Below are 11,405 nucleotides of genomic sequence, written 5' to 3'. Positions count from 1 at the left end.
ATTAAAGCAGCTGCTTCTTGCAGTTTTATTTGGATTTTTTTACTATTTGTTTTAAGTAGAAGGAGCAAAGCTAGACAACTGTCCAAGCCCACAGTTGATAATAGCTTGAAAATCATGCATAAAGTGATTCTTAGAATGGCTGCTACTTTAACATGTAGTATAATAAAAACAATTACATGCACAGTAGGGTCATCAACAGTTATTAACATGTGGATTATGACAATTGCTTTGCTCTCACCAGTGCTCTGACAGTGAGCACTAGCACCAGGGGCAGGCTAAGCTGTAGTACTTTGGAAAATCTGCTCCTTTTTATATAGAGTCAGTCACTATCAGTTAATTTATTAACTAAAGTTTTTGTTCTTTCACTCTATCAATAGAGAAGTAATGTGCAGTGGAATGTGTTGGTGTTTTGGTAGGGTTTTGTTGGGAGGCTTTTGTGTGCATTTTCAGATATACTTGGTTTCACATTTGAAAAAAATGATCAAAGAAACACCGTACACCTGGGGTAGAAGATGGTGAACTTTGAGTTTTGCCTTTAGCTTCAGGAGAAATTAATTTTACAGTCTTGGATCAGCCCTCAAAAAGGCTCTGCATCCTACACAGACAAATTCTGTCTTTGTTACAGGGCAGTTTGAAGTGCTAAAGGAGTGTATTGATAGAAGTCTTAATCTTGGAGTTTTATGTGGTCTTTTAGATAATCTGGCCCAGGTCAGAGAGTGTTTTGAAGATACAGCCCAAGACCCTTGAACAGCATTAGAAGTTTAATTCTGAGGAAAGAGAAGTTTGGCTTGCTGTCACAGTTGCAGTCCCTATTGCTGCCAAGAAGTTGTGCTATGGTTTTTTAGATTGGCATGAATTTGAACACTGAAATACTGTGCCTGGGAAATGTGTTCTTGCAGTTTCACTAAGGTGATGAAGCTGTGAATAACTGAGGTTGGGTAATCATTTGCTAGCAAACAGATGCTTTTTTCCTGTCATCTGGAAACGATGAAGATGGTAATGGCTGCTACCGTTTGAGTGCCTGGAATCAAGCAAGAATCTTCAATACGGGAGCGTGTAGTTTGTCTGTAAACTCTTCCAAATATTTTTCCACCCACACCCTCCAGCCAGACTTCAGTTTTACAGTTCTAATAGAGACTGTAGAATTTCCTGTTCTGTTCATTGAGTATTCTTTATTTTGGGAAAGATTCAAGTCTTCTAAATTAATTTCTTCCCTTTTCCCTATTGTCCTCTAATCTTATCTAGTGTTACACCTTTTATTCTGCAGTGAGTAGCATTAAATCTTGAAGGTGGAGCTCAGAAAAGAGTCGGTCATATGCTTGCTCTTGCCACTGAAAGGCAAGATCATCTATTAATAATAATTCCAGGAACTGAGTTTTTGGTTATAGGACATCAGCTTCAGATAGCTGAGGTTTTGGCTAATTTCTATTCCTAAATAAGCTCAAAGAGAAAGTTTTCCTGGAATCGGTGCAAGTTTGGGGTTAGGCTTTTTTCAGTGATAGTTGCTCTTTCTTGATTTGTGAAAAGAGAGTTCATGTATGAGGTAGGACCAAATTCAAAACTTGTGAATTAAATCTGTGGTTTGGTGTCTGGAATGATTACTGCTTAGTGGGTATAGACTGGTATTAGAGAAAGATTTTTGAATATGTACTTTCCCCTTCCTGGAGCAGTAGTTTTTTTTCAGTACCAAATACTCATTTTGAAGTGTGTTATTGATTATTATCATCTGGTTGTGAAAATTGCTTTATATTATCTATCATATTTTAACCTCTTTCTTTGTAACTCCTAGCTAGCAAACAAATAATGGATGCCAGGTAAGGTACTTAAGGTATAATAATCACCACTGACTCCTGTCAGGATTGTCCAAAAGCAATTTAAGTATCAGTCTTGTGTCATAAGGCAGTAGTGCTATTTGAGGATTTTTCAGTATCCTCGTCTTTGATCTTTGTACACTGGTGGAGAGATAAGTGAGATCAGAACTAGAAACATTTTTTTTTTTTGCATTCTGTTGTTTTTCAGAGGTTTTTTTTGCGATTTTCTGTTGGCAAGAGGAATATTAATGCACATCTTTCATTAAACCTGGTAGAGATTTGATCCTGACAGTGTTCTACCAGAAGTAACTGACAGTAACTTTGTGTAGTTCCCCTGGGGAGTCTGCCTTAAGCCAGCATAGTCTGTTACTCCTATTTTCATGTGTGGGTGGATAAGTATTCTGCTTTTGCAAATGACAAAACTATTATAGACTGATTCCCCCTTCCCCCCCCCCCCGCCTTGGATAGTGACAGTGTATTACAAAATACCTATTGGAAAGCTTTCTCCCCATCCTCTTCATCATTGGGTAAATCCATGGGGACAATGCACATGTTCAAGGAGTGCTGAGAATGAGGAAGAAACAGGCACCTATCTTCTCTCTGTAATACATTAATGTCAGCTCTTCTATCCATGAAGAAGTATCACTGCTTTCTCCTGCTAATATGTGTCTGCATTTTTGAGAGAAACAAAATGAAACATAAAGTAGTTTCAGAGTTCTTCGCCCCCTAGCAAACACATTAATCCAGTATTTCAACTGAGTGTGGTAATCCTTCGCAGTTAGTATGAAGCATTGTCTTCCTCTGCTAAAGCTGGAATCTATCTCATACTGCAGCTGTGTGGTCTTACTCCTAGGCTCCATATGACTTCTTCACAGAATCACAGAATAGTTGAGGTTAGAAGGGACCTCTGGAGGTCATCTAGTCCATCCCCCCTGCTCAAGCAGGGACACCTAGAGCTGGGTGCCCAGGACCATGTCCAGGTGGCTTTTGAGTATCTCCAAGGATAGAGACTCCACAGCCTCTCTGGGAGGAGCGAGTGCTGTGCCAGTATCACAGGGAAAAAGTGTTTCTTGATGTTCAGAGGAAACCTCCTGTGTTTCAGTTTGTGCCCATTGCCTCTGGTCCTGTCATTGGGCATCACTGACCAGAGCCTGGCTACGTCATCTTTGCACCCTCCTTCCAGGTATTTATACACGTTAATGGGATCCCCCTGAGTCTTCTCTAGGCTGAACTGTCCCAGCTCTCTCAGCCTTTCATCATAGGAAAGATGCTCCAGTCCATCAGGCATCTTAGTGGGCCTTTGTTTGATTCTCTCCATTATGTCCATGTCTCTCTTTGTACTGAGGAGCCCAGCCCTGGACACAGCACTCCAGGTGTGGCCTCACCAGTGCTGAGTAGCGGAGAGGGATCACCTCCCTCAGCCTGCTGGCGATAGTTTGCCTAATGCAGCCCAGGATGCCATTTGCCTTTTTTGCAGCAAGGGCCTGCTGCTGGCTTATGTTCCACTTGGTGTCCACTGGGACCCCCAGGTCCTTTTCTGCAAAGCTGCTTTCTTGCTGGGTGGCCCCCAGCATATAATGGTGCCTGGAGCTGTTCCTCCCCAGGTGCAGGTCTGTGCACTTCTTGCTGAGCTTCATAAGGTTCCTGTCAGCACATTCCTTCAGCCTGTCGAGGTCCCTCTGGATGGCAGCACGACCCCCTGGTGTATCAGCCACTCCTCCCAGTTTGGTATCATCAGCAAAGGGTACACTCTGCCCCATCAGTTGGGTCATTAATGAAGATATGAAACAGGACTGGACCCAGTATTGACCCCTGGCATACACTGCTAGCCACTGGCCTCCAATTAGACTTTCTGGCACTGATCACCTCCCTCTGGGCCCAGCCATTCAGCCAGTTTTCAGTGTACCTCCCTGTCTGCTCATCCAGCACATGTATCGACAGCTTCAGAGGCCTTACTGAAGTCCAGATAGATGATGTGCACTGCTCTACACTTGTCTACCACGCAAATTGTTTCATCAGAAGTTTAGCAAGTTGGTCAAGCATGACTTGCCATTGGTAAATCCATGCTGACTACTCCTGATGACTTTCTTGTCTTTCATGGGCTTGGAAATGGTTCCCAGGATTTGCTAGTCCATCAGAAAAAAATTCTGCTCTTCAGAAAATTTTGAGCAGTCTGATCTCTCTTGATACCACATTTCTTTTGCTTTTTCTTTCTTCCTGTGTAAATGTGGCTTAATTTCACAAAGTGTTTCCAAAGGTGCTGTTTCTTGACTTTCTTACCATTTTCGTATTCTCTTTTCCAGCAGCTGAACTCACTTGTAGGAGTTATATGGTTTAATTTCCTGCAACTGTGAAAATCTGAGCTTTTGGTGAAGTTAAATTTTGATTTACTGAAATGTGTGTTTGTAGTATTGTATCATAAAGGTTCTTTCTTGAAATACCTCGTACAATCAGCTCTCCTCTGCCAGTTGAGAGGGAAGAAATGGCAGGGAAACCCTGGATGATATTGGATGTCTGGGTGGAGGAGGATGTGACGGTACTAAACGGGCTTTGCACATGGTCAGCATAGCTTTGGCAGGGCTGATGGAAATGAGCTCTGCAAAAATCCATGCAAAGAGCCCTCATGCAACTTCCACATGAAACCACTTGAGTATGTCTGTATTACTTCTCTGGTTCTGAGATAGTGTGGTAGGTGGGCTTTCTGCTGCACCTATGTTAATAAACCTTTATGGAACCTAAACCAAGGTACAGTAAATTTGAGTGGCTCCACAGAAATTAGTGTGGGACGAGCAGCACTGGGGCAAAGCCAGAACTAATAAATGTTGCTCATCTGATTTAGCTGAGGAGATCTAGCTCAACTCAAGGCTGAATTAGAACTATGATGCATAACTTTGTCTTTTTTTAATGTAATTTTTTTGCTATACAAAAAGAGTATCATTGCCTACTATTTCATCCTTAATTTATTTTGAAATAAACGTTGTCATTTTAAAAATAAGGATAATCATGTTTCACAGCTTGGAGGGGTGTATGTGGAGAAATCCTGCTGCACATTACAGTAAACTTCTATTGAGACAGTACTTTTGTAGTGAACTTCTCATTTATGGTCAGTCCTTGGTTAAAAAAGCGATTGTTTGAATTACAAATGGGACACTGAGCTTAATATTCATAGTAGTATGTAGGATGATGGTATAAGTTTAAAGTGATGTGACAAAAAACAGACCTAAGCTATTACGGAGGTTGTTATGACTTGTTGCTAAAAGGTGTTATTTTTCATTTTAATAGAAGGATCGTTTTAACAGGTCTTGTAGTCTGTATGCAGGGAAAGCTTCGGAGAAGAATCGGGAGGACTGAAACACTTAGTGGATTTAAGTTTTCATGGTAACTGAGTAGGAAGTGATCACAGGGTGATACTATAAAAGCCTGGAGACATCTGAGGCTTACCTACACTGCTTTCCAAAAAGTTGAAGGAGCTGTAGTTCTTAGGAATTACTGACTTAAACATCTCAGGATACTCAACACGTACACTGTAATTCTATGCTTCTGGGGACTCTGAGGATAAAGCAGTGTCCTTTGTATTCCAGATCTCTGTGACTTATTACATGGAAATTAACTCATGTCTTCTGCTTTGTTTTAGAGGCTTGCTTCCACTCTTTTTTATCTAACTTGAAGTGATTTATATCATACTTATTTTTGTTCTTTTGGTGTGAAGACTCTTTTTGAGTAAGAAGGAAAATGTATTGCAGAATGCAGAGTGAATTTTATGTGTTGCTACATGTCTTGAAGAAGTTGTGTCAGTATGGTAAAGGCCAAATCTATTTTATTTTCTATGTTCTAATATAATTAAAAATAGAATGGAATACATAGGGTTTAGCTTCTTGCGTTTGTAGTGTGAAAATGAGCAAAATCCTGTAACTGAGCATACCTGTATTTTTGACAGATGTTGCTATGGTAGTTGCAAAATGCTGCTAGAGTATGTGATAATGGTGATATAAAGGATACTAGAAAAATAAAACAAAATACAGTGACATATTCAAGAATGAGTGCTGTGGCTTAGAGAAAGAACCCCACCCTGCTGTGCATCAGAGTGCAGCGAAGCTGGGTAGTGAATTGTATTGGCAAATGCAGCATCCCCAGGGGGATCCCCAGTTTTTAGGTCTTTTGTGTGTGGGAGCGGGAAGGAAGAAAGGGCAGGTAAGTGGATAGGGACTAGCTGACTCTTTCACAGCTAGTTTTTAACTAAGCCTTTTGATCATAGGCCTTAAAATAGCATGGTTCTCGTCTTTGGTGTCCAGCTATTGTAGTCTAGCTGATGCATGTTTACATTTCAGTGACTAGTTACCATTTCATTAAGAAGCAAAAGCACAAGAGCATCAAAGAAGATAGAAAGGAGGGACTGTATTCTCTAGAGTTCAACAGTTGTTGCTCTGAGACCCAAGAAAATGGTATAAAATTATTTAACATTTGGACTTTGAATGTGAAATGAGGGAGCAAGAACATTTTTGTAATTTGGGGTGCACACACAACTACAAGCAGATTCCAGTTCTGATTTTGCTGTCATTTCCAAAGAGTTGTGTGGCCCTGAGCAGCTTGTGGAAGGTGTAAGTTTGCAAAGCATTTGTTTGCTTGATACACTTGTAATTAGTTTGTTTACTTTTTTTAGGGTCAGAGTCTCAGGAAGTTTGAGCCCAAGTGTAGGCTGCATACATCTCTGAACTACTTTTATAACTGCTTTTTGTTCATTCTCAGTTTGTGTGTGTGCATGCAGATGCATGGCGTCTTCCTCCCAAAGTGTGTCTTCTGTGCTACAGTGTCTTAAACATACTTAGTTCTTTGATATTAGGCTTAGGAAGCTTGGCCATGTTTGAAGTCCACGTCACATACTAAAATCTTCATGTGGCTCGAGGCTGTAAGATACTTTCCACGTGGTTCAGAGAGTCCCCAGAGCTTGAGGGGTGATTCATGCATGGGAGGTGACTGTGTCTCCTTGGTGTTTCTATTGCTCCAGTGAATGACGAGACTGCAGGGTCAGCCATGCTTACTGGTTGGTTTCCTGCTCTTTGGCCTACACCACAGCCAAAGCCAACTCTGTTTTCTGATCAGTCACATGGTGCAGCTTTGGCATGGGAATGGCACTTGAGTGCCGGTGGTCTCTTGTGGATCAAAAGCCACAGCCTGGGCCAGCCAGGTGTTGCCATTATCTGTTTGAGCTATGTGTTCGCCACATCTCATAGTCAACATCTGCTGAATTTGGTATCCAAATTTGAATATAAGAAAAATTGAGTTACTGTGGAGCACTGTGCCATAACTAGTCTGTGATTTGGTTTCACTATTTGAAAAATAAAGCCAAACATGCTCAGTAAGGGCCTTGAGGCTTACCTGGTGTATTTTGTCACATCCTATGACTTGGAGGTGAAGAGGTGTAGTTTACGTAGCTCAACTAACTGACTGGTTTGGGATTCTTCTATTTCCTTAGGTATAACATTGATCCTGGCTTGTACTGCCCATTTTTCTCTCTTGGGGCGTGCATGGAGGGTTTGAACTCTTTATTCAGTCGTCTGCTAGGAATCTCCCTTTATGCTGAACAGACACAGAGAGGAGAGGTTTGGTCTGAAGATGTTCGAAAGTTGGTAAGTATTCTTGTTACCCGCATCTGAAACAACAAAGGGAAGTTAGACAAGCTGGTGTGTTCCTCTGAGCCATGAATCAGATTTTGTTTTTAAATTACTTGGTTACCTATCTACACACTAGTTGTCTAATTCTAGTTGAAGTTAGACTGCAAGAGCTGTATACTCTCTTGAAGTACCTTGTGTATACTTGGTATTTTATGGCCTTTATAATATGTCTCCATGTGAAGGGTGCCTGAATCAGAAGCAGTTTCTCTGTTCGGAGATTACTGTTGTACCTTTCAAGCTGTCCTTCTAAATGAGCCATGCTAGTTTTTTTTTGTTTCAATTTGTAGATGACTGTAGACGAGTAGAATGCTGTAGGTGCATATTCTAGCAGTCATTGTCTTTGCTTCATTTTTTTATTCTGTATGTCATCTTTACTTTGAGATTGGTTTTTAAATTTGTTTTTCTGCCCTCTTTTTAGAGGAGGGTGGAAATAAAAACACGAGCAATAATCTACTCATCAGGTTCTCAAGTTCCTCTGTTATCTTCCCTCCATGTATTCACTGCCAGATCTTCTTCACTGCTTTTCCACCTCCAGCCTCCAGCAAGAGCTGCTGTTCTTTATTTTATATCCTGTGGGTCAATTTATAACTATTCCTTACTCCTTGTATTTTTACTTCCATAGTAAATCAGCTTCTGTTACCGTTGACTTCTCAGAAGTCATTTAGGGGCTACAGACAGTGTTACTTTCAATACTGATCTGTGGCTAATGAGTTTTGAGTGAAATGCGGAAGTGGCTGTAGTTTGAGGGACAAGTTGTGAATCTTATATATATTTTTTTTCCAACTAAAATTGCCAACAGATTTTACATTAGTTATGCCCAGTTTATTTGTCATTTATTCATTATAAATCTCTGTATTCGAATACTCCATCTTCAATTTACACATCTTATCAGTGCTTTCACTGTAGAAATGCTACTTTTTTTTTCTTCAGGCTGTTGTTCATGAAACTGAAGGTTTGCTAGGATACATCTATTGTGACTTCTTTCAGCGACCTGATAAACCACACCAGGTAAGATTTATGATCTGATTCCAGCATGGGTTTTATTTGAGTAATGACTGTAGTGTTAGGGCCATTTGCATTCAATGTAAGTTTCGTAAAATTTATCTCAATTTAAAATAAATTAAATTTAAATGGGGAAAGTCTGTAACTTCAAATGTGGTTTTAGGTAGAATGTTTTTTTGAGTAAACTTTCATTTAAAAAACATCACCTGATCGGCTGAACTCAGACTCATTGTTCTACGGAAAGACAGGCACTATGAAACGTCGTAGAATTTTGTTTAGAGAAATGGTAGCTTTTTAAACACCTATTTTCTGGCCTACTATTTACAAGTAAAAACAATCTGAAATTTTAACACTCTCTAAAGGTGGAAGCTCATAGTGACAACTAATTTTTATTCAAAATTCTACTTAAAACTGTAGATGGCTCCAACGGTTGCGGCTCGCTCACTCACTCATGCTGCCTAGTGCCAGTATATAAATTATATGATGCAGTACAATAGACACTTCACTGTAGAAGCATCTCTAAACTACCACCTCACTAGAGGTGGTAGGTAGAGAATCTTTAAATCTATATGTTTAATATATTACTCTGTTTTGCTGATATTTTACAATATACTAGGAGTGCTGTGCAGTATATGTTATAAAGAAGTTACTGCTGAAGAATGAGAATCTATAAATTATGGATTTGGCACATCAGTAAATTTGTTTTGGGCTAGTGATATTTTTTAGAAAAATGGACAGGCTTTGATAATTCTTAAAAATTTCATTTTCTAAAAGCAACACAGTCTTTTCTTTATGGAGTGAGGTAGTTCCCTTACGAATATGAAGCAAATAATAAAGATGGAGAAACAGTGTGCTGCTATTGAACAACACTGTTAATGATCATTGAATTCAACCTGTGTAACTGAGTATATGGTTAGGTTTCATTTAATAGTTTAATAATTTCATCATTGTTTTAATATCATTGATATAGTGACATTGACTGTCCATATGTTTGCTTTTATCTTGAAAAGGATTGTCACTTTACAGTTCGTGGAGGCAGGCTAAGGGAAAATGGAGAGTACCAGCTGCCTGTAGTTGTTCTTATGCTTAACCTGCCCCATTCAACAAGGGGTACACCAACGCTACTTAGTCCTGGTATGATGGAGAATCTCTTCCATGAAATGGGACATGCTATGCATTCTATGCTGGGAAGAACTCGGTACCAACATGTCACTGGTAAGAAAGTTAGAATAGTGATTTTTTTTGTTTTAGTTAAATTTTCAATTTCTAGAAGAAGGAAGTAGATTTGGAAAAAAAAAAAAAGAGGATGAACCAGAAGTGGTTGAGTCATGTTGATACTTCTACATCTTTGATGACTTGAAAATACAACATCAGATCCCCAGATATTATCTAAAACCCAACCAAACAATACTTGAATATTCTTCTTCTCCTAAGAGAAGGATCTCTTCTTTCTGTATTGCTGATCTTTATTCTAGTGGTGGTGTCCACTCTGGCAACAGATGTCCACCCTGGTAACAGATTTGGGGACGAGGGGGAATGGTTTGAAGCTGCGCCAGGGCAGGGTTAGGCTAGACATTAGGAAAAACTTCTTCACAGAAAGGGTTGTCAGGCTCTGGAATGGGCTGCCCAGGGAGGTGGTCGAGTCCTCATCCCTGGAGGCGTTTAAAAGAAGGCTAGATGAGGTGCTTAGGGGCATGGTTTAGTGGTGGGATGTCAGGGTTAGGTTAAAGGTTGGACTCAATGATCTCAAAGGTCTTTTCCAACCAAAGTGATTCTATGGTTCTATGGTTCTATGATTCTATGTGCAGTTTATAATAACGGAATAGTTGGAGGATTGAAAATAAATTAAGCTAAGCTTGTTTCTAGTGCAAAAGCATAATGAATCCTGGGTTGGAAATTATTTAGGAAACTGAATTAAGGAAAATTAGTAAATTAGTTCTTGCAAAGAGCGTACACTGGCAATATGGAAAATCTGTAAAGCCGGGCCTTTTCTAGTTGATTCTGATCAAAGCAAAGTTGATAAATTAAAAATGTATTGTATTTGCAAGCATGATTAACTGGCAGGCCTTTTTATCATAGGTAAATGAACATGAATAAATATGCATTCGCAGCTTAGTGGATGCACAGAAAAGGAATATTGCCTTTTTTCGTTTAGTCCCCCCTCTCAAGCAGTGGTAATGAGTGTATTAGCTGACAGCTTGCAGGCTGCTGTGGCCTTCTGCAGCTGTGGCAAATGGGTCAAAGACATGTTCTAGTTGAAGCTGCTTGGCATGCTACTTTTTTAATCTGCAGACAGCTTGGCATATCCTTTTCTATAATAGTGTGTTGGAAATCCCATTTGCAGTAGACATTTACTTACCGAAAAAAAAATCGCAACCAAACAGATGAAATTGTAGCTCCTTTGTCTGAAGGATTTTTTTTTTTTTTTATGTTTTACCACTTTTGTGTTTTGCTAATGATACAAAGGGGAGTCTGTGGTAGAGTTAGGTGTTATCAGCAGATACTTTGCACCCAGTGACAAAATATTCTTTCTTAAGTCTTCCACTTAAAATATTCTGGGCTGTTTGCAAGTATGTCACTACTGGACAAAAAACAAATGAATGTCCTTGGGATGGTAAACTGCTCTCCCCCATCCCTTCCACTCATACGGCCTCACTGTATTTGACCTCCAGGGTTACTTATATGCCCACAGTAACTGCTTTGGCGAGGTTCTTCTGTTGTGGTGGTGAATCGTATTCATCTACATGTCTTAAAGTCTTGAAGGGGCAGGAAATGGCTAATTTTGAGGCTCAAACTTTCCATGAGCCCCTGTGTATGGTTTCAGCGTTGCCTTAGCTCCAGGCATTCCGGCGTCCCAGGGGATTTCACTCCAGATCTAGCATTGCAAAAGCAGCTTCGGAGGTCAGTCATGCTGTTTCTG

The 11,405-nt window shown here is 40.0% G+C and overlaps 1 protein-coding gene across 1 annotated transcript in view; it reads left to right on the top strand.

The window, feature by feature from the left end:
* The window catches only part of LOC104131696 (mitochondrial intermediate peptidase), an 83,688-nt gene that overhangs the window by 24,043 nt on the left and 48,240 nt on the right, over positions 1-11,405 (top strand). Inside the window, exons 12-14 of the mRNA XM_035900435.1 lie at positions 7,285-7,438; positions 8,414-8,491; positions 9,496-9,700. Coding sequence (XP_035756328.1) covers positions 7,285-7,438; positions 8,414-8,491; positions 9,496-9,700 — 437 coding nt within the window. The remainder of the gene's footprint in view (positions 1-7,284; positions 7,439-8,413; positions 8,492-9,495; positions 9,701-11,405) is intronic.

Source organism: Egretta garzetta, unplaced genomic scaffold (assembly GCF_000687185.1).
Source record: "Egretta garzetta isolate BGI_Z169 unplaced genomic scaffold, ASM68718v1 scaffold98, whole genome shotgun sequence".
In the NCBI taxonomy this organism is placed as follows: Eukaryota; Metazoa; Chordata; class Aves; order Pelecaniformes; family Ardeidae; genus Egretta; species Egretta garzetta.
Note: the sequence above shows the minus strand (reverse complement) of the source record. Positions and strands in the feature narration are given on the sequence as shown.